The sequence below is a fragment of the Vitis vinifera genome, chromosome 10 (genome assembly GCF_030704535.1).
Source record: "Vitis vinifera cultivar Pinot Noir 40024 chromosome 10, ASM3070453v1".
NCBI lineage: Eukaryota > Viridiplantae > Streptophyta > Magnoliopsida > Vitales > Vitaceae > Vitis > Vitis vinifera.
Window position 1 is genome coordinate 6002256 of NC_081814.1, and position 24111 is coordinate 6026366.

Below are 24111 nucleotides of genomic sequence, written 5' to 3' on the forward strand. Positions count from 1 at the left end.
ATCATATATACAAAATTTCCTAAAAAAATTCCCATAACCACCGAAGAAGAACAATTAGTCCCTGTATGGTTTTAGGTATCTTGTAAAGGATTTTTAGACCGATTCTTTTGCACCATCATATCTTTTATGGAGCAAAAAATTGGGGGTCAGTAATCCAGAAAACTGACCAGAGGAAGCTCCAGAAAAATGACTAAGGTATAGTCTCAAAACTCCAGAAAACTGGATATTAGGTCACACCTCAGGCCAGAGGAAGCTCGGAAGACGCAAGAGGTGGACATAAGAACAAAATCTTCTGCCGACAAAAAAATGGCCTACAACTGAACTGATCCTAAGCAGCATGTATGTTGCAGCATTTCGTCTGCCTGCAAAATGTTTTAGCAGACAACTACTCTCACTATGCAGATTTTTGATATACAAGCCTTGTTGCCTAGAATACTCTCGCTATGCAGATGTGCAAGGTACATCTTCGGTTGTTGCACAGGGTCCGTCAGTTGGTGTTGGCATTGGCATTGGTGTCGACGGTGGTGGTTCTTGAACAGTGAGAGGCTCAGGTAACCTCTTTGACCGAACTTTAGCAACTTCCTCTGGGCTAATTTCAAACTGCAATGAAACAAAGATACAACACAGGCAAAAGCTTGGAGAACAATTACTTGGAAAAACATTATGGAACTGAAGATATTATTCATCTAATCCAATGGAATGTAATATAGTTGCACACTAACTGCACTGGGAGACGATGGATAATTCTCCAATAATGTCCATAAGCCCAGAAGACAGATACTGTCCTCATCAGCAACATACATGACCCAATACCATGAGCTTCACAATCATGGAGATAATGTGGCAGTAAAAATTGTAGTGAGCATGTAACAATGTCAAATTATTGACTTTTTTCTATAGTAACCATTTTTCACCTTTTTTTTGGGTATGGCTGGAAGGGGAAGGATGCAGCAGAATTGTCATATCAAATGTTAGAAATAGATATGTATAGAGATTATCCACATCAAGCGCCAAAACATTATCTTATTACAGTCTGAAGATTAGAAGAATAGTTGTTCAGTGCCTGTTTGGAAATGAACAGCAGTTTGCCTCATACCTTGACAACAAAAAATTATTGTAGTAAACATGGGAACAACCCCAACCCCTGTTTCTTTAACTCACAGAGCATAAAGAAAGTAAGACAGTTAAAGCAACACAAAAAATGGTTAGAAACCTATTAACTATGAACATAGCATATGTAAATGGTTTCCTGTCCACAGAAAAAGCACTAGATCATTGAGTAGGAAATGCAACGCTTCAAGGGTTATTAAAAGTACTAAAAAAGCCTTTCATAATTATCATTTAACCATAAACATAAAGCAATGCCAGTAACAAGCAAGCTCAAGGACTTTCTTTCTCATGAAGTACATAAGTTTTTTCTTTGCTTCTCACCAAAAGGCAGAGCTCTGCTCAAGCAAAACAAGAGAATTGCAGACAGAAATTCTAGTAAGCAAGTCATGGTGGAATAGCTTTCACATTCATAACATTCAACATGAAGTTCTAAGACTAAAATTACTCAATGTAAGAAAAAGTTTAACCCGTTTGAACACAAACTGACCTTGAAACCACAGCCAGATACACAAGCATTAAAGCATTCCTGTATGCAGAAAAGGAGCACATAGGTATTAGTACACAGCTGGAACTGTACTCATTGCATCTATATAATGAATTTCTGTCACCAAAAAATTATAAGCATGCTGGAATGGATCAATCTCCACCACCATACTTAACAGGATATAGCACAGATAAAATGCTGCATATATTGTGGTACAGTTTGAATATAAATTAACAACATTTGGTGCAGTTCTGTTACAAAGAAGGTGTTATTGGCATTCGAACATGGTGGTGCCTTTCTCCTTGAAATTTAAAACTTGATTATGCCAATTTGTGACATTTTTTTGTGGGCCAAGTCCACTGTTCTTACCATCCTCTAGCATATTTTGATAAGCCACAATAAGCTGGTACAAGGAAAGAAAATCTGTAACGTTGTGGCCAGATCAAGTAAAGTACCAATTTCAGCGGATCTCTCTTCTTTTTTTCTTTTTTTTTTTGAGGCAAAGATCAAATCTATTAAATGCACCTAACAAAAAAAATACAAAGACTTCAAAAGGCCATACAAAGTGCTGAGAGACAAAAAACAGTGCCCTCTCCCTACTTAGAACTCGGACAATCAATGAAGTCTACCATGGACATTGAGTAATCTCCTATGTACACTCTAACCAATTGAAGGGGATTATGAATGCTTCCTCCTAGATCTTGTTGGATCTGGAATGAGCTGGTATTTGTTTTATGGCCTATCAAGCTTACAGAAATAGTACAGCTGCAGGAGCTGAAAGTTGATGTGCTCTATGTCCCATCCAACTTGAAGCTCAAGCCCTTGAGCAAGCCTACAATGATGCCCAATGTTGTCTACAAATAAGTGCATGTGTTCCCAATGCAAGTTGTAAATGTGTGAATATCCATGCTGACTCTATTCAGATTCTATATCATTTCAGAGAAGCTTATCAGTTTTCTGACCTTTGTCCTATTACTATGAAGTTCAGACTGGAGTATGAAAGGAAGTTTCCAGTTTTGTCAAATATGTAAAAATTTCCTAAGAGAATGAAGCTAGATTGGCTGCTTCTGAGTTTGTACTACAACAATGTTCTATAGTTTAACTAATGCATCTCAGACAATTTTAAACATAGTAGGATTTTCTAACCAATCTAATCAATGATTTTATATGCCACCAGATAAGCCATGAATAAGAATAATGGCCAGTTTAAAATGGAAACAGAAAATTCATATTAAGTTGCATTCAGGGGAGCAAACAAGGCTTCTTAATACAAATTGGCATGTTGCATTTAAGAACAAAGAAAAAAATCCTTCCAAATGCGATTAAAATCACTTAATTGTGTCTCTACAGACAACATAGAAACCAATTGATGATCAGTTCCAAGCACCACCTGTATCAATTCAATTCCGACAAAATATTGATCAAGTTCTCTTCTCTCCTAAATTGCTTAATTTTCCTCTATTCGGAACTCTTGAAGACCCCAGGCTATTCATTTTCTGTTTAACCAAGTGCTAATAATCTTCTGCAAATAATGCTGAAATTTGGGAGAAAGGATAATGCCATTGAGCGGACATTTTGTGCTTACAAGTTCCACAGTCCATATTTTACAACACTTCAAGTGGTTATTTGCAGAACATATAATTCAAATCATTGACTGATTGATCAAACTTTCTCAAAGCTAATCAATTAATTTCAACTTTCAAATTTTAAAATAGCACCATATTCACCCACAATGGTAAGGTAGTTAGCCCTTATTTCCATTATGATAATTATTGCTGTTGTTTTAGCATTTACTACTTTTCAGATTCAGTTCAAATATCATCTTTTATACATTTGATTTGAAAATAACTTTGAAATAACAAAAATGTTAAAATAAGATAAATACAGAATAACAACAATTTATATTTCTATCATCATTCCAACACTACTTTCTTATCAAATAATTAGAAAAAAAAAAAAAAATTTAACATTATAATGCAGCAGTTGAATGAAAGTAAAATGACCTTTCTTAAAACAATTATTAATTTTCAACTACTTATGAACCTCAGCCAAGCACTTTCCGGACAAACATTTTGCCTTGAAATTAATAAATCATGTTTCAAAACAAACAAATTTTCTTTTACATGATCAGGAAATAAGTTGCTCATTCTGTTATGATTTATGGGTCTTATGAACAGCTCACAAGAAAGAGATTTACTAGATGTTGCAAAAAGAAGTCAATCAATTAATTGGTTTAGACCAATTGGAAAGACCATTTTATTGGGTGTTGAAGGAAAATTAAAATATCTACCCCAATAATAAGCATTACAAAAAATTAACATCCAGATAAACATTATAGTACACAATCTAAGACTTTTCATTACATTAAAAACAACTTGCTTCGGACAGCAAAATTAGAACTTATGTAAATATTAGAGGCCACGTGGGGAAGGTCAAAAGCAGGTGGGAAAAAAAACCAAAGGGTTCAACCGGATCAACCTTACAGATATATCATTGAATGACAAAATACACTGCAACACAAACAGGAAGAGAGAAAATTTATAAGAGATAAAAACCTTGGAGTGAGAGGGAGATCCAGGAGAACGATCAATGTAAGCACTCCACTGCTGGTCCTTGAATACGGGGTCCTTATAGCATATCTCATTGCACTCCTCCAAGCCTAAGGATTAAATAATACTACCGATAAATGCTCAGAATCAACTAGAAAATCTAAAATAGGGTTCCTTAACAACAAATATTTTAAGTAATTGAACCAAGCAAAGCTTTGGAAATAACCACTAAGATTATTGAAGCACCATGGAGATGGCTCTCTTTTCATGGGATGCAGCACTCATTAGCAAGGGTACAGAGACAATCTGGGTTTAGCTTAGTCAATCTAAGGTCTTCCACTTGCTACCAAATTATTCAAAGGTCAACTGGATCACAGAAGATTATACTTCTTAGTCCTTATTTTCGTACTCCAGCACAGAAATCTGAGTTTCAAGTTTTAGTTTAATAGATAACGACTATGCCATGATAATCCCTCACAAAAATTTGTAGGGACAATGAAACCACAATCTTTTTTATTATATGACAATAGCTGATCATGAATGATCAATAAGTAGGATCCAAAATGATAAACTGGATTCCCAACTACTATGTTTATCTATATACTTTCACTAAAGTTGCTTAAGAAATTCTTCACACTACTGATTTCTATTCATAACGTGTTTTCAAACCATGTTACAAGCTCAACTAGGCCCAAAAACCAACTTGCAAGTAAACAAATAATAGGAATTTTCAAGATTTATGTGTCTCTTTGCATTTTTCAGCTACATGATTGACTCTTCAATACAAAATATGAATATTAACAGTACTAAAGAGAATCAGATTCAAACATTTTCGACAAGTTCATGTTTGGAGCCCCAAAAAGACTAAATTTTTCCATGACTTCCCAAAAGAGAGAACTTTCCATGTTTGGACTAATACTATGCATGTTCCATTTTTGTGCATTCCTTTAATGTGATGACATATCAATACAGTTTTCCCCAAATTTCATGATAAGTGGAGCTGAATTATAACCTGGCCTGGTATGAAATGCACCATTAGTTTTTTGGAAATTTTAATCAAGCTCAGTGCATTGATGCAAAAGAAACTTTCACATTATGTCCCCACACATATGGACAAGTCAAAAAACAATAGGGCTATAGTCCTGCCAAATATGAGATCTCCTACCGTATCACAAATAATAGGGGAAATATAATTCATCTAAACTAGTTTGAAAGAGATGCTAAGGAGGACGACTGAATAATACTTACATTCCTCCCATGTCTCTCCATCAGCATAGCACCCTTTTTTGCAAAATACTCTCCCTGCAAAATCCCGTTCAAATTGTTTTGGTGGTTAATTTGATAGCCTTTAATTTGGAATTTCAGTTATAATTTGTAAAAATTCAAAAACAATAAACACCCACATAAGTACTGTTGCAACAACATAGATTTTAGAGAAAAAATATATAATGATTCTGTAAGGCTATTTGAGATCAGATTTTTTTAAAAAGAACAACAACAACAAATCTCCAAGCATCTTTCAAAATCTTGGAGAATCTTGCACATATTTCCACTAATCAAACAATTCAAATCAATGAGTTGGTCTCCTCCATGAATTGTAGTTGTAATGAAGTCCTGGGAAGCATAGCAAAAGCCCAGCTGTTGCCTAAGTGCTTAACCCAGTGACAAGGCAGTCCTTGAATGAGTATGTCACGTAAAATCACAGCTTGAAATTAATCACTAGTCATAAAATTCTAACCATTTCATTGTACAAAATAAAATATAGAAGATGACAAAATACAAGAAACAATGCAAAAGGGGAAGAGCAGTAAAAGTCACAAACATGCTAAGCCTAACCAATAAGTAATCAAAACCAGGTCAAAATAAGAAATGCGACAAATATTTGTTTACTTTACAAAGTAGAACAATCTCAAGTCAGTGGATCTTAAAACATCAAATTGAGCTAGACTTAGTTGGAATTTAGAACCTATGCTATTTTTCCTTGTATTTCCTTCTACTGTTTATTCCAAATTTGGAGTAGTTAAGCATGACAATACTTGATTAACAGTTTATTTACAACATGTGGAATGAGATGATGATCCTGCCTCAAAAACTGCAATTTCTTATTTTTGGGCACAAGCTCAAGAGTTGTAATTTTCAATTTTCAGCATTTATTACTCAGTCTCCAAATCTACAATTACAAGCCTTACTAACTTGACACAAACTTGAGTGATCAAAAGTTCAAACCGTTTCATATGAGATTTCTTTTTTTCCTTTTGGGGGGAAGAAGCTGCAGAAATTAAATTCAGTTTTTCAGTTTCAAAGGCTATCATTTACAAATTTTTTGGACAAAAATAAATAGTTTCTCTCTCCTAATGGTGTTAATTTTCAGCTTTGAGGGCTATCATCTCCAAATTTTCTGTACAATAGACCGTTCCCCCCTGATGATGTGTTTGATAGTATACACGTGTGTGCATGTGCGCGCACTATGTGAATGTTCATGTGTGAACCTGTGTATATGAATGCAAGTATACAAATAATTGAGCATGAAATGTCAACCTAATAAAATATTACATTCTTCGCTTGGATGACTTTTGAACCTTGGCGGCCTTCTCACTCAGTTTTTAAGATTTAAAGGAAAGGTCTGTCATCTACCAAAAGAATTTATATATTTGCTATTCATAAGTTCTTTTGAACCTCCCAAGCTTGACATTTTCCCGTTCCTCCCTTTTAAATCCACTTCCACATTAAGCAATGAATCTGCCTAAAACAACACTATCCTGAACTTACCTGAAAAGCTTAGCTCCAAAGATATGATCAAAGAACCGACAAAACAACTACTCCAGACTTGAATTTAACAAAAACGACATGAAAGTAGGGTTATATCACCAAACGCATATCGAAATGGCCACAAACTTCACAGCAGACAGATTATTCGGAGCGAAAACCTTCGTTGACCGCACACGAAATCATTCTCGGATATTTAAGTGCAAAAAAAAACGTATTGAACACTGAAGGCCATGAATCGATAAATCTGAAGAAATCAGAGAGCAGACAAAACATGAAAATGAGAAATTGAAGAGAGAAGCGGTAGAGATGGAGGTGATTTACATGCAATCTGCATAGCTGCGTATTTCTTGGTGCACTGATTTCCGCAAGGAGACGTCCATTGGTCTGGAATCATCGTTCCCTCCACAAAGCTTCTCTTTCCCTCAATATCTCTGTCTCTCACCGGAAGATAAACAAATGAACTCCGAGTCTTGGGGGTCTTAATAAGTGCATTGCCAATAAGCCTTCTACGGACGCAAATTTTTTTTTTTTTTTTTTTTTTTTTTTTTTACAGAAATACAATTTCTAAACCAAAGAATATATTGGTTAGGCATTTTCTAAAATGACGATATAATTGACATTTTCTAGAATGTGAAAGAAACCTCTCATAAGTTCACAACAATGAGTCGTTATTGCTTATGACAAAATTAGTTGGGCTGTTTTTGTCAGTAAATGGTACGACTTTTCTACAGTCTGACTTGCTCAAATAAGTGCATTTATTGAAGACAATGGTGCGAGGTTTCCAAAGTCTCCATAACATGGCCCATTTTTGTTGGGAGGTAGAGATTTTCCCGCTTTATATGGGATACGAAATATTTGCATGCCAGTGATTCATTCAAATGAAACAACAAAATTAGACACATAACAGCGTATATGTGTAGAAAATCCTTCAAATGAGAGAGAAATTACGAGGCACCATCAATTCAATTTACTAATAGAGAAAGAAAAAATTCTCTCAAGTAGTGGATTAGCAACAACTAAACACATAAATGATGTATAACGTCTTTAAACAAAATCAACGGTGTCTTGTTTGGTAATTGTTTTTTGAAATAGTTTTGAAAAAATAGTTTTTGAATACGATTTTTGAAAATCGTTCTTTAATTATTTTGTAGAACAAAAGCTTGTTTAAGAACTTGAAATACTTTTAATGTGATTTTGATAAATCTAAATATGTTATAACAATCATTAAATAGCAATTAGATCATAAGCATAATTATATACAGATTGAAAACATATCTCTCGCCATGGCCGTTCTACAGGTTAAAATATGTTTTTCAATTTTCAGGTTTCAGGTGCTTTGAAAAACGGAAAGATATTGCAGACTTAGGGAACCTTACCCATTAGTGTTCTGCAACTTTTAAAGACTCTTTCCATCATCGAGTCTGCTTAGAGCGTGCACGAAACATAGGGTAGTGATGCGAACGTTGTTCCGAGCATGAATCCTTATTCCCAAATTGATGGAATGATGCAAACCACATTCTGAATCACGTCTTCGGTTTATTACCGAAGATCCAGGACAAATAAAATCCCAACATTTGATATTTTAAAATATGTTTTAAAAATAATTTTTACCTGCATAACTTTATTTTTAATTATTATACATATTTATATAATTTTTTTTTAAAACATATCTTAAAAAATAAGTAAAAATAACTAAAAGTTTTTGTTATTAAAAACAAAAAAAGCATAAAACTATTTTTTTATTATCGCATGTGTTTTATAGTTTTTTTTTTTTTTTTTATTCTGAAATTTTTTTAAAAAAATATTAATGAATACAATTGTGAAATAGACCTTGAGTTACTATTTATAAAAACAACTCTTCTAAATACTTGAAAAAAAAAATCACATTGGTTTGGTTTTAATAAGTAAAAAACATTAAGAGTGTGTTTGTTTTTTAAACTTTTTGCTAAAAGTGATTTACTATCAGACTTTAAATTATTTGTTTTTCTATTTTTTCATAACTTATTATAAAATTTGTACTGAATATAAAAATTTAAAATATTTATTTTTTTCTAAATAAAAAAAAAACATATTAATTTGTTTTACTTTTTAATACTTAATAAAAAAAATATTACAAAAATAAACAATCTAATACTTAATATAAGTATTAAAGTTTTATTTAAAGTTAAGTAAACAAACAAACACCAGCTAACCATTAAATATAAAAAGTGGGATAAAATAAAAGAAATGTTTATTTATTTATTTTTCTTGAATGCCATAAAATAAATTTAAAAAATAGGCTCTTAAACATTGTTATATATATAAAATATGGATTCTCACAAAATAAGTCGGGACGAACCCTAAACAAATGTTTGTGTTGATCCATTCCACATGAGACTAAACTCCGATAAACCTTATTTTTAATAATCTCCCCTTTTAGACACGTGAAGAGTGATTCCCTTGTAACTTATAAGTGAATCTAATGTTTATTGACATTTTTTTTTTTATTCAAAACCTCTTACAACTAACCTTATTTTGTGCTTCGCTTCATTATTCATCGGAGTCATCTATTGAAAATATATCTTTTAATATAAATTTAGTTTTATGGAGCCATGGAAAACGTCTTTTAAATATAAATTTAATTTTTTTCATTTTGTGACTATGGACCCCACATTTCATTCATACGTTCCCACTCGATGGTGAAACTCGTTTTTTTATTTGATGAAAATTTGATTTTTTTTTTTTTTAAAAAAACTTGGAGTCGTCAGTTATTTTTGTTTTATTTTTTTTAAGGAAAAACAAAATAAGAAATAAAACTCTAAGTGTGACTCCTTATTTTGAAAATACAGTATGTGGAAAACCAAAATCAAGTTCGGGGTCAGATTATCTATTGAAAAGGTACGGTGGTGAGTTGTAGCACTCCTTTAAACCCCTAAAAATGAGTATATACTAAATAAGATGAAACAAACATGACAATTAACTAGGAGATCAAAATATACCAAAATGATTATAGATCAAAATCAAGTCATGATAATGAATAAATAAATAAAGTAAGAGTGAGAGCGTGTCTTGACAACAAGTAATAAAGCGTTGGGAGGCCTCATCTTGAGCAATATTTTGTTCGTCCAGCTTCCCAACTTTTTTTCCTCTACTTCAACTCTCTTTATCTCATAGTTTTTCTTGCTTTCTCTGCAAGAATATCAATAGACTCACATCTATCCCTTTTTTCCCTCAAACTAAATGGATCCTCTCTAACAGCTCATCATCGGAGAATGCTCTTCCCTATACTAGAATCTAAATCCTCTTTTCCCTTAACGTCTCTTATTCGATCTCTCTTCCATTGCCTCACTATCTCCCTCTTCTCTATCTAATGCTCAAATCATCATCATATGAAGCTTCCTCGTTCCAGCCATCCCTCTCTCTTTCTTTTGCTCTATTTTTCTTATTTTCCTCTCCTCTACTAGCTCTACTACTTATCGCTCAGCCTCTACTAGCTCCACTGCTTCAACCACCACCATGGCAAGGTGAGCACATCCTTGCCACACGTCTCATGCAACCCTTAACCTTAAGAAGTCGTCCCCCACTTTTGGAAATGGGTCTACAGTGACTAATACGAAAATTGTGGAAAATATTTTTTTAATATAAATTTGATTTTGGGGAATGTATATAAGTATAAAAAAGAATTATGAAAAAAATGTATTTTAAGAAAACACTTTTAGTATAAATTCAATTTTATAAAATTGTAAAAAGTTTTTCTTAAAAAAACATGTGTCACTAGTATAAAAATTATGGAAGGAAGATATTTACATTTTTCAATACCGTGAAAAATACCTTAAATTTAATTTATTTTTAAATGTATTGTATTTAAAAAAATTAATTTTAAATTTACCCTACTTATATAGAAAATCAAAGGAAAGTGTGAGCCGTGTGCCATTGACATTCGGTTTATATTCAAAAGTGGCTTTTAGCAGTGCCTCACAACGCATGGTCCACAAGGAAAAGGGAGAATCCTGAGCAATGAAGGCACAAATTATTTTTCACGCGCAAATATACAGATTGCACTCACGGACAAACCGCAACAGGATCAAACCTCCGCGCAGTTGAATCAGACGAATAACTGCGAGTGATGATAGTACGTGACGAATCTGGATTGGCAACTCAGGATTCCACGTAGCAGCTTCAATTATCACTAAAATGGTTATTGATTTTGATTTTGATTTTATTTTTTTAATTTTTATAATTTTAAAATCATTTAATTAAACATTTTAATATTTATATTAACGTCTTATAAATAAACAAAATATTTATATTATATATGATATTTAATTTCGAATATATATGAAATAATATTTTATTTACATTAATATTTCTTCCTTGTATGAAATACTATCTTTTTAGAAAATAGTTTTTATTTAAGAAAAATTAAAAACATCTTTTTAACTTTTTTTATTTTTATTTTTTATTTATTTTTCTGAAGTAAACTCGATCGAGTCCCGTCTTTGGGCAAGGAGCGAGAGAGCAGAGGAATAGAAGAAATGGATTTTCTGCAGTCGAGGCTCCTGCCTTTGCTAACACTGTTGCTGTCTTCTCTACTTTTCTTCTACTTCAACAATATTTCCAAGGTCGTATTCTTCTACTCTCTTCTATTCTCAATACTGTTTTTTCAATTCCGTCTTGTTTTGTTTGTTTGATTATAGTTCACTATCCCTCAATTTTCACGTAATAGATTGTGGTTTCAACTTCCTCTGTTTGTTTGCTGAGAAAATGGAGGAAAATCAGTAGAAATTAAAATCTTCAGTTTTATGTTATTTGTTGTTATCCTGTCAGAAAATGGAAAATTCTACCTGGCTTACTTGGGCTGAATTGATATACATAGATATTTATATGAAGGGTGGCTGTTCATTGGTCATAGATGGGAAAAATTATGATTCGAAATTTAGATTTCTTCTGTTTTTTACACTAGTTTGATAACCAAATGAGTAATTACCCATATGGTTATGATTATTACATGATTTTTGGGCCCCTCATCACTTTACATATGCATGCTTTGTGTTTGCGTGTGTATTATTTCAGTTCTAGTTGGCTTACTTGGGTGTTGCTTCCATTTTAAAGCAAATCCCTTCCCTTCTTGGACATTGCCATTTGAATTTTTTCCCAATACCAAAAAAAGAAGAAAGAAATAAAAGAAGGAGAAGAGAAAATTTGTCATTTAATGTAAGTAATGCTGCTTATAAAATTTAACATTTATATTACAGCCATCTCACATTGGGTGCAGCCTTGTTCCTTACAACCATTACTGGATAACCAGCAAGCGAATTGTAACCCCCCAAGGGGTTATTTCTGGTGCAGGTTTGTTCAGTGTACTGTTAATATTTTCATTTAATTTCAAGTTCCCATGAATAAAATTAGAGCTTTTGGATTTGCATTGTATATTTAATAACTTGTTATACTTCAAACAACATTTGTTTTGATGTTAGTTACTCTCATTATCATACTAAGACCATATTTCATCATTGTTATTATAATTAGTTACTACCCTTGAGCAATATTTTTTTCTAACACTATTTAATTGCTTTTTTTTTTTCTTTTTAAATTGGAACTGAGCAGTTGAAGTAAAAGGAGAGTACATCACTTCAGTTGTTAATGGAGAGGATTGGCGTGGAAGTGTCAAGAAGGAACAAGTAATTGATCATGGAGAGGCTGTTGTCATGCCTGGCTTGATTGATGTGTAAGATGTGGACACATCTGCTAGTAATTTTGCTTCTTAATGTTGTCATTAAGTTGAAACCATATAATTGGCAGATGAAACAGATGTGGAAAATAGTTTGAACTGAGACTGGAACTACCATAAGAATTATTATATTTATGTAAGATGAATAACATGTAAGAAATGTGAAACTGCTGTAAAGGAGATTGGATTGAAACTGCTGTAAGAAATGTGAAAATATAATTTAAAAGTGTATTCACACAGGAATTTCAAGCTGTTTTGTTATCCATTTCTCAGAAGCTTCCCATGCATTCTTCCACATAACCTAGTTCCCATTCATATATCTCATGTTATGGGAAAAAGTTTGCTTCTTTTCATTTCCCTGGAAATTCCAGTAATGGGTGTCAGGTTTTCTGGTTGATGTAAGCATTAGTTCCATGCTTCATTTTGCATTTCTTTCATCCATGCACTTATCTATTGGTATACTGTTGTTCTGAAGCAACATTTCAAAATCCCATGGAATTTCTATGCATCAGTCCTATCTAGTTCATCACCAGAGTGGGGTCATTAAAGGAATAGGAACCGTCATCACCGCTATTGGCATGGACTTGAACTTGACGTCTCTTACAGTAACGTAGTTCAAATGTTTACAATCATTTGTGAGATGGTCTTTATTTTTAATGGACTGACTCAGGGTGATGAACTTTTAGCTTGTAATATTAATTAAAATACAATGAAGCTACTTAATTTCTGTGTTGCATTCAGTCACACTCACTCTCTATTCATAACATTGAAAATTTCATTGTAGGTTGGAAAAAATAATCCTAGTATGTTATACCTATAACTGAAAATAGAGCGTGTGGGTGCAGATTTGACAATTAACAGAAATATGAGGGAAATATAGTATGAGACATACATCTAGAACTGGAAAATATAAGAACTGTTAAAAGTTTCAATAATTAGAAGGATATGCACAAGTAAAGCCATGGTCTTGGATTTTGCATTTATAATTAAGAATGAGGAGTTGATTTCTATTTGAACAAAGGGAGAAAAGACCGAGGGTTGACTGTTCATGGAGTTGCCTTGCTTGGTAGGAAATAGATCAATTCTCTTATTTTAGAATAAAAAAACTAACTTGGGTGCCATGAATTATCATAGGCTTATAATAGTTCCCCTTCATTAAACTTTTTTGATCATGTCAATGGCAGGCATGCACACCTTGATGATCCTGGAAGAACCGAATGGGAAGGATTTCCTTCTGGAACAAAGTCAGCTGCTGCTGGTATGCCAACTTTTCCTTCCTTTCATAAAGTTATTTTGAATAATGTTTCTATATTCTTAATTGATTTTCTTTAGGGGAGTGGTTTTAAGATTCCCAAAATTCAAGGCATTTGATATTTCTTCAAACTTTGAAACACGTATAAAATATTGTTCATTTTGTTGTCCTCTGATCATCGATGAGTTCAGCATTCTAAAATTTTTACTTTCACATATTTATTTGGTTGATTCTGACTGTTTTTGTGCAGTGTCAGAAAGTTTGGCTGTGTTAAAGTAGATTTTTTTTTACCCTGTTACTGGCCTAACTAAGCATTTGGCATAACCGTGTACCTACAGGTGGTATAACAACATTGATTGATATGCCTCTAAATAGTTTTCCCTCAACTGTGTCTGAGGAAACTCTAAAACTCAAGGTATGAATGGTTTGCTTTCAACTCACACTTTGTTGTTAACTATATAAGAAGTGGCCACATAATGATTCTGAGTACTCATTTTATAGCGAGCTTGCTTTATTTTCTCCATAATTGTACATTAACTAACCAATGTTCTTATAATCCTTTAAACACCTGCACAATAGATTGAAGCTGCAGAAGAAAAAATCTACATCGATGTTGGTATGTTCTTGTAGCTATACCTTAGCATGCTGATATTTCAAGGACTTCTGTTCCTGAACTTTAGTTAAACAGGTTTCTGGGGAGGTCTAGTTCCTGAAAATGCATTCAATGCAAGTATGCTGGAGGGTCTGCTTAGTGCTGGTGCCCTTGGTTTGAAGGTAACTGTTTGGAATTTTAAATGATGTTGTCAACTATTCTTCCTGTGATACCTGCTTAGAACAGTATAATCATGCTATACAAGTTTCTTTGCCTAGACTCAGGATTTGCATTCTTCTGTAGGGGTAAGGAGCAGGTCTCCCTTAAATAATATTTCTTAAAAGTATTCAGGTTGTATGCACTTCTTACTTTTTATACAGTTAAGCTTTGTCCAACTCAAAGGAGCACTCATGGAATTTAGTCATTCTTTTTGTGTACTGTTATTTTTGTTAACTACTAATGTTCCTTTATCATCAAGTACATTATCATAAATTTTCTTAGCCTTTTCTTCTTAACGACTTTTAACTGCAAATGTAAATGTCGATTGCGCTTGATTGCAATTGTTACTGTTATAAGTCTGCTACATTTTACTTTCTGATCTTGGAGGAAACATAGAGTGTTTTCATGAAGATGAGAAAATACTTGTGTTGTATGCTTGTAATAAACTAAACATGTCTGTTTCCTATATTCATTTCCAATTGTGGGACTGCCTTGCATGATCTGTTTTCAATTATTAATTTTTTATGACATTCAAATCAACAAACCGTCTCTTTCCAAGAACATGAGGGTAAGGCTATTGTGGAGGGGCTGATCTTTATTAAGTACATTGCCATTTTTAAATTTGCAGATGAAATGTCACATTATTTGAAACCCTTGCTATCACTTGATGACAGTGGCTCTCCTTGGATCATTGTGATTGTAAATAATATTTGTACAATGCCTGTCTATTAGTGTGTCTTATGCCCCATTGTTATTATTATTGTTAATTTTATATAGGATAATCTATTGTTAATAATTGCTGGTATGCTTCTGAGGGTGGCTATACTATGACTGGGTTTTTAAGAAGTTCTTGCAAAAAATTTTAAGAAGCCAACCATCAACCATGATAGGGGCTGATCTAAAGTTAGTTGCAATGTTAGTGTATGTCAAGGTTCCTAATCCTTCACGTCTCAAATTTTAGGATGCATGGACTTGTGTAAAAAATAATCTTAATTGTACTAAAATATATTATAACAAAGAAAAAAATGAATTGCAAGTTAATTAGAAGCAAAAAATAACATGCTTTTGCTAAAAAAACTCTCTTTTCTCTTTTATCCCTAATCTTAAAAGGATTCGTCGATCACGTCACTGGATGAGGTTTTTCTCTAGAGCCCCTCCTTCCCACAAGAAAGCCCTACAAAGTCTCTCTAGTTTCACTGCCACTGACTTGGGAATAGCAAAAAGGGACATGAAGCATATAGGTAAGCCACTCAAGATACTCTTTAACAAAGTAAGTCTCCCTCCCATTGAGAGGTATTGCCTCTTCCAAAGAGCTAGTTTTTTGGAGAACCTTTCCTCTACCACGTCCAAAGCAGATTTATCTTTGAAGGGAGCACCTGAGGCAGCCCCAAATATGTGGCAGACAATTTTCATACTCCTCACCCCACCATTGATGCTGCAAAATAAGTAATGTGAAGTAAATAGAAATGGACAATATTTTCTTTTAGATAGGCGGAAGTGGACAATCTAATTATTGTATTGAAAGAAAGAAAAATTGCCCCACATCCCTGCTGCTGTGGGTGTTATTTCAACCTCATGCCTCTTCCCAAGTTCATGCAACATAGCTCACCAATGTCTTTGCCTCTTAACTCTGCTCCACTCCATCTGTACCATCATCACCAACTCTTTGATACCACTCTGCCTATAGCTACAACCTCCACGGCATTAGTGCTGGTACATTACCACTACCATCAATAACCACACTATGCCACCATTGACTACCTCCACTTTTATCTATGACACTACCACTTCAGCACTAGTTCTCTTGGAATTCTATATGCTAATCCAAACAACAGAATCCTGAAGTCCACAGAAGAAAATTCTCTCTCCCAATTCCATTGTTTATTATCCAAACATACCCTATATAAATGTCAGATTTCATGGTTAGATAGGAAGGTTCCCTTCCTAATATATGGGTGTATAATAAGTTATGGTGGTGGATCTTAGAAAGTTAACAGGAGGAATACCATTTCTGCCACATGATTGTATTCCTTTGCTATTTCTTCAGTCTCACATTAAGGGTAATTTAACCTGCCTAGAAAGTTGATGAATCTATCAATCACCTACTTATTTAATGGTATGGGGCAGGTTCATTCACTGTTGAGAAGTTTGGAGTTCAATACTTCTTGGGGTTATCAATACTCTGCTGGGTTGGTATCTAGCTAGCACAAGAAGTGGGTTGTTTAGGGTTGGATTGGGTTTATTGCATCATTTGGCTCAGAAAATTGATGAATCTGCTTTCTAGCTGAGGATTTTATTTGATCTACTGCAAGATACTGATGTTCATGGAGTGTGGTTCTCTTAAGCATTCCCAGAAGTAATCTGGAAAATGTGTTGATATTTATTTGTTCTGGTAAAGAAATTTAGGCAATCAGTTGTTGAACTGCACAGATTCATCTTTTTTATTTTTTATAATTGTAATTCTAATATTGAAAGGATGGTTTGATTTATATCTAGACAGTCACATGTATACAACTATACATGCGCTTTTTGCAAAGGGGCAGAAGTATATAGAGGATAAATGCATAGATGTTTGAGCATGTATTTGCACCTTAAGAAGGTCTTAAACATTGAAGCTATAATGCTCTCTCCCTTTCTTGTACTGTACATTGCTATATTAATGGCATATTAGATTCATAAAATTTTTTTCCTTGATTTCCTAGAATTCCTTCTAATAGCCACTTGTTTACTGACACTTCTTTTTTTTTTGGTTGTAGTCTTTCATGTGTCCTTCTGGGATCAATGACTTTCCCATGACAAATGCCAGTCATATTAAGGTTTGTTTCATGAAGCATGATACTAGATCAAGGTATCTTGGATGACAGATCTGAGCTTCCTAGTGAAACTAACTACAGTTTCAGGGTTAATGTCTTCTTGGTTTTTTTTACTTTATGATAATTCATTTCCAAATTCCTTTTTTCCAATTGTCACATATTCATGCATGCATGGTTAGTTGTATGGTCTGGCTTTCTGCAACATATTTTGTGCTTTTATGCATGTTAACTTCTTTGTCAATGAACCAATTTTAAGGATTGGATGGCATCATGTTTGCAATTCTAGGTCTGTTTTCCTGCAAGGAACATATGATTTAACTCTTTTTTCTTGTGGTTTCAATTATTGGCTCTTGTAGGAGGGGCTATCAGTACTGGCAAAATATAAAAGACCTTTACTTGTGCATTCAGAGATTCAACAAGATCTTGAAAGCAATTCAGGACTGAAAGATGGTATTGATGATGTGCGGTCTTATTCAACATATCTAAAGTCTAGGCCTTCTTCATGGTACACCACTCTGCTTATTAGTTTTTCTATACTTTGCTTAATGGCTAAATTGTTTGTCAATAGTTCAAGCTTTATAAAGATTCTTTTAATTTGCTTTCCATGGAAGTGGAATGTGGTGCACACATGTGTGTTTTCCATGGTTTGAGTGCCAGAATTTTTTGATCTGTCATGTGGATGCTGTTCTTCATCTGGTTGGCAGTATCTGCCTGAATGCATGATTAGCCTAAATTAAATTACTTATGCTGTTTAATTGCTTTTTAATTTGATTATTTTCCATATAAATCACCCGAAGAAAATTTCATCTCCAATAATTCCTGTACTGTAGGTTAAAACATGTATTTTTATGATGAGTACCTGTTGCGTTGGTCCTGTTGAGGATTTGAAGGGGTAACTTATCTTTTGCCACTTAATTGTAGAGGGAAATTGAACTGTCAGGAATTCAGGGTTTAAAATCCAGAGTCATTTTTGTAGTTAATGTGTTTTCTACTTTTCTTCCTCAAAATTCTCAAAAAAAAAAAAAATCCAAAACAAATGCCATGTGTGTTTCCAGATGAGCCTTTCTTTATATCTGTTGCTTGATCTCTACTCTTGTTTTCTCACATGATAATGAACTTTTCTTCAAAACACCTTGGTACATTTCCAGATGAGAATGTTCATATATCTGTGACTTGCTAGATGCTTGTTCTTCTTCACATGACTATTGATCCTCTCTGTCTCTCTCTCTTTTACTGCTTCCTTTTTTCTTTTTTTCTTTTTCCAACCAGGGAGGAGGCAGCTATTAGGGAGCTTTTAACAGTAACAAAGGATACAAGGGCTGGTGGTCCTGCAGAAGGAGCTCATCTTCACATTGTTCATTTGTCTGATGCAAGTTCTTCCTTAGATCTTATAAAGGTGCTGTATTTCTTGTTTTTCACACGTATGAATATGCAGTATCTCACTGCTTATGTGATACTTTCATCACATAACATACAACTTATTGTTGAGACTTGTGTAATATATAATTTCTAATATAAACCAATACTCTTGAGAGTCAATTCATGTGACACGGAAATGCTAGGAATAATTAGGATCATATGCTTCCTCAAATTGTATTTTGAGAAGTTAGGTTTGAAATCTGTGTTATTGTTAGCTTGACGTTTGGTTAAACCCAAGTTTTGATGATAAAGAGGTAAAGACTTGGATTTATTGTTAAATTCCAAATGTGATAGGCAAGAAGATCTAGATTAGGTATTGATAGTTTTAGGCTTGTTAAGCTATGACTTGTATGATCAAATGAAGGTAAATTTTGCCTTAAAATTTGACCTTAAAGTTAGGCCTTTGAACCAAAACTTTTTCATATCATAAGAAGGCTTTCTAAAAATAAACTCATCTAAGCATAATTGATAATCTTTAATAAAATGAGTTTGACTCAATCAAGGATAAAAACTCAAGCTTTCAGCAAGTTTTCAAAAGTTTAAAAAGTGTTTTTATACTTGGTATAAAATACTGGGCCTAAACCCAAGCCATACGAGTCCATGTGTGTAGAATGAAGGGTTCTAACATAGATGGTCAAGTGGGCAGTCAATAGCTATCCCTGTGGTTTTGCCCCCTTCTATTTTGTGCTTGGTTGTGACAAATGGATGCACAATCAGCTAGCAACCTATTAACTGGTTGTGCAACTGGTTGAGCAATTGGTCAGCTAGTTGGTCTACTGGTTGTCCAGTTTGTTTCTCATCAGTCACCTTCACAGAACACTAAATGCTAACTGTGAGTCTGCGAGTAAGTAGTCAACCATGGGAAATGCGCGTAATGTTCAATTTCCTATAAAATGCTATAAATATGACCATTGGAACTCATTTACGATGGACCAATAACTTGTAAGTCATTATTAAATTGGGTCCAAACCTCTTTAAGCATTTTATAGTGCATCAAACCTCAACTTGCATACTTGATTGCATTTACGTCCAAGCTCATTTGACTTGTATATCTACTCTAAAGTAGAATTTCATTCAGTCCTTCTTCCATTATAAACTTGTAAAAGGTTGAGACGACCTCATTAGAGCTTTATTAAAGCTGTGAAGGTGTGAGGATAACATCAAGAGCTTGTAAAGGTCCCTTGGTACCAGGGAAAACCAAGAATATGTATTTGAGTTTTGGTTAGAAGATTCTTGAGGGATTAGTGAAAATTTTTCAAAGCTTGGAAGAAGCTTGTGAGCATGGACATAGGCAGGATTCTCAGACCACAATAAAATCCTTGTTTGCATTTCTCTTATCTAGCCTTTTACTTTATTGTACTTGAGATTATTACTTTGCTTGTTTTGTTCAAATTTCATAACTTACAATAATTTTTCAAAAAAATGTTGAACTTCTAGTTCACCCCCTCCTTGGGTGTGCTTGGTAAGTTTTCCCATTTCTAAACAACAGTTACCAGAACTGCCACATGCTTTTTTTATTTTTTTTTATTTTTATCTAGAATGTTTCTGAATAGGTTTTTCTAACCAAGTCTCTGAGAGGAATGGATTATTAAACCTAAAAACAAAATGGATATTTAGTTGTTGATACATGTGATCACACAACGGAGGGGGCCTTGTAACAACAATTACTAACTCCAATGGCTTGTCTCCCAATATCTAATTGCTTGTTTCTTCAATTCTCCAATCACTTCATTTCCACTTTGTCACATCTACTTGTACACATGATATGAATCTAAAAGTATGTCCTATTTTATTTTGTATAATTTTTCCTTTTCTACATTGGTAAGAAGGGACTTAATGTCAAACACAGTTATGCTAAATATTCCCAATTATAAAATGAGACTGAGCTGGCTGATCTTCCAAAAGGGAAGTGCCATGGAAATTGTAATGGTAACTGATGTAATGTAACCAATATGAAATCAAATTTCATCTCAAGTTATATTTTACTCCACATCCCTCATGTATGGATCCCCTTTTCCCAAGATGGTTACTGAACCATGATTGAGCCAAAAATGTGCTGTACAAGAGATTCAAGTCTGTGACCTAGAGTAGTTATCAACAAGCCACAATCTGGACTTACGTGTATTTTTGCCCCCTTGGAATAGATTTCTTACTCTTTCACACTCCACATCAGCGCCACTCCCCTGCCTCACTTCCACTGCTTTTGAACTTCTTTAAACTTCTAAATGACTGATTTATTAAGTTTCAACCTTCTGTTTATGAGAAGTTGAGGATGTCACCATCTTTCATATTCTGACTCCTGTTTGTTGTGTTGGTATGATACCACTGTTAGATCTCAATAACTATATTGATGTATTGGCATTGTGCACTGCTGTTCCTTTCATGTGTAAATCATGACCAAAATATTCATAAAGAATGCTATTTCTATTTCTACGTATTTTACAGGGAGCAAAAAGTAGTGGTGACAGCATAACTGTTGAAACATGCCCTCATTATTTAGCTTTTTCAGCAGAGGAGATACCTGATGGTGATACTCGTTTCAAGTGTGCTCCACCCATTCGTGATGCGGCCAACAGAGAAAAACTATGGGAAGCATTATTGGTACTTACAGTTTCATGATGCGTGTTTTTCGTTTGCATTGTCATTTGATTTGCTTGATTTTCTTGATTTCCTTCTCATTTCAGGAAGGACAAATTGACATGCTAAGTTCTGATCATTCACCATCAGTGCCAGAACTGAAACTCTTTGATGAGGGTGACTTCTTAAGAGCATGGGGAGGCATATCATCTTTGCAGGTTGATTTGTTTTTCATTCATTATATGAACAGGAGTTTGTTCTTGTGATTGTTTGGTTAATTGTCATATGTCCATAAGGGTTTGTGTGTATCAGAAGTGAAACATAAATGAATACTAACATGGAACTGCTATTATTTGATTTTAGAAAGAAAAAAAAAAAAGAAGCTTTTTGAGTGATGTACCATGCCACATGTTTTAACAAGTTCCGCATTCCAATAAATGAGCCCCTGAAGGATGTCTACCTCAATTATTGGATAAATCTTGAGCTACAAAGTTTGAGTCCCATTTGACCTGCTGCTTGTGCTTCCCTGGATTTGCAGTTTAGCACCACTCTGTCCAATTAGAAGCTTGGCATCTTCAATAATCATATAATTATGAACATGAAATATGAATACAGCTAGTCAATACAATGGCCATAATCTGTAACTGAAAAACTAAAAAAATGCATAATAGAAGTAAAAAGTTTAGGGACATAGGAGTTTGACTCATTGCAACATGTATATATGGTTGTGGGTGTGTAGGTATGCATGTAAAAATTTAACATCTTTTATTATGTGCTTGTTGGTGGACAGAGTCATCCTTCTTTTGAGTGTGGTTGTGCTTTCTTACCTAACTGCTTTAACCATGCTATACAAGGATGCTGCCAGAGAAAATGACATTGTCTTTTAGGACTAACAGTTGTTTATGGCTTTATGCATCTCTACCTAGACAGTACCCACTAGCACAACTAGAAAAGGTGTGTGCCAGTTTCTTAGGTTTGTTAATGTTGTGATATATGCAATACCTAGTCAACAAAATAAAAGAACAAACCTGTTATCGATTTCTGTTCTTGAGACTGCTAACTTTTTATTATTATGTGAAGAGTAACTGGCATTCTTTCAATGACATTTTCAGTTTGTTCTTCCTGTGACATGGTCTTATGGGCGGAAATATGGAGTAACTTTGGAACAGTTAGTCTCATGGTGGAGTGAGAGGCCTGCCAAACTTTCTGGACAAGAATTGAAGGTCATTTTTCAAATTCTTGTTTCTCTTCCTTTCAGATTCTATGCACTTCCATGACAGCTTGTTCTAGCTTTTAAAATTTTTTGGAGTTCTTCCTTTCCAGCCACTACCATGAAACATAAATGATTCAAATAGGAACCGCAAGAAAGTTCTGTGTGCACTTCTCTTCATGCCAGTGTTAACAAAATTCAATTGCATTGTTAAGTATTATTTTCTTTAAAATAGACATGAATATTGCAATCTCACATCAATATGAATATCTGGTTTCAAAAATTAGCACGTCTGAATCATGATATGAAGGTATGACAACTTACCGGGTTAGCTCATAAGATTGATTGATCCACTGGGGAAAACTTTCTAATTTCATTCTTTAGGTATTTGACATGATTTTAAGTTCTGCAATTTTACAGCTTTGTGTTTACAGTATAATTTGCATATATTGCAGGGGGCCATTGCAGTCGGAAAACATGCAGATATTGTTGTATGGGAACCGGAGATAGAGTTTGACCTTGATGAAAACTATCCTGTCTACCACAAGCATCCCGTATGTTCTTATATATTATTCTTTGTTTAAAAAAAAAAAAATAGAAAACAAAAAATTTTGCCCCTAAAGTTGATTATGGATAGTCAAGATGAATAAATATGGCTGATAATAGGTTCTGAGAAACAAAATTTGGCAATTTTGGAATAGTAACTTTGGGAAAAAGTCAGACATTTGAGATATCAGAATATAGACACACAGACAGCATCATGCTTGACTCCATGAGACCACCTTCCCAACCTTCACTTTTCTTTATTTTGCATGTTTTGCATAACGAATTGAACCTTTTGCCAAGCTATTGCTGTGAATCTAATTCATGTTTTTCAGAGCCCACAGAATATCGATTCTTTCTGTGTTTGTAACTACAGAGTATCTCAGCCTACATGGGAACAAGACTATCCGGAAAAGTTTTGGCAACTTTTGTGAGAGGAAACCTTGTCTTCAAAGAGGGACATCATGCCCCTGCTGCTTGTGGAACTCCGATTCTTGCAAGATGAGAAGGATGAATTGCTGGGTCTCTGACTACCGGTTAGTCTCCAAAATCTGACTTGAATTTTGATTTGTTTTAATGCGGTGTATGTTGATATTGTATCCTGGCTCCACAACGTTCATCTCCAGAATTGACTCTAAACTATTGATGGATATGATTCCATATTCAACTATCTTTTCATAAGCTCCTATGATTATTGAAGGGCAATGCGTTGGATACCATGGCGTTGATCAAACTCTTCACTAGATTCAAGGCTTTTTAAGCTATTTAAGAAACATAAAGGTGTATTTGGGAGTGTTTTCGAGGATACATCTTGGAAAGCTAAAGAGTGTTTTTAACCGTGTTTCTCTTAAAAGTGTTTTTTAG

General features: G+C 34.0%; 2 protein-coding genes across 3 annotated transcripts; one reads left to right on the forward strand and one right to left on the reverse strand.

Annotated features, from left to right (window-relative positions):
- Window positions 1-8: 8 nt before the first annotated feature.
- LOC100243438 (uncharacterized) lies at window positions 9-7518 on the reverse strand. 2 transcript variants are annotated; one of them, XM_059739971.1, is made up of 5 exons: window positions 7234-7518; window positions 5392-5445; window positions 4150-4253; window positions 1598-1636; window positions 9-600 (listed from the first exon to the last, which is right to left on the reverse strand). In XM_059739971.1, exons 1-5 carry the CDS (start codon window positions 7304-7306, stop codon window positions 442-444), a joined length of 429 nt encoding a protein of 142 aa, XP_059595954.1. In that variant the 5' UTR covers window positions 7307-7518; the 3' UTR covers window positions 9-441. The 2 variants fall into 2 exon arrangements, with proteins under 2 accessions (XP_059595954.1, XP_059595955.1); XM_059739972.1 differs by having other exon boundaries at window positions 9-1445; window positions 7234-7411.
- A 3675-nt stretch (window positions 7519-11193) lies between these two features.
- LOC132254415 (uncharacterized LOC116803646) lies at window positions 11194-23966 on the forward strand. The gene is made up of 15 exons (XM_059739973.1): window positions 11194-11513; window positions 12147-12240; window positions 12499-12619; window positions 13807-13880; window positions 14213-14289; window positions 14454-14490; window positions 14563-14648; window positions 17442-17501; window positions 17855-18003; window positions 18768-18894; window positions 21363-21518; window positions 21602-21712; window positions 22607-22717; window positions 23160-23258; window positions 23624-23966. Exons 1-15 carry the CDS (start codon window positions 11427-11429, stop codon window positions 23750-23752), a joined length of 1518 nt encoding a protein of 505 aa, XP_059595956.1. The 5' UTR covers window positions 11194-11426; the 3' UTR covers window positions 23753-23966.
- Window positions 23967-24111: the final 145 nt, after the last annotated feature.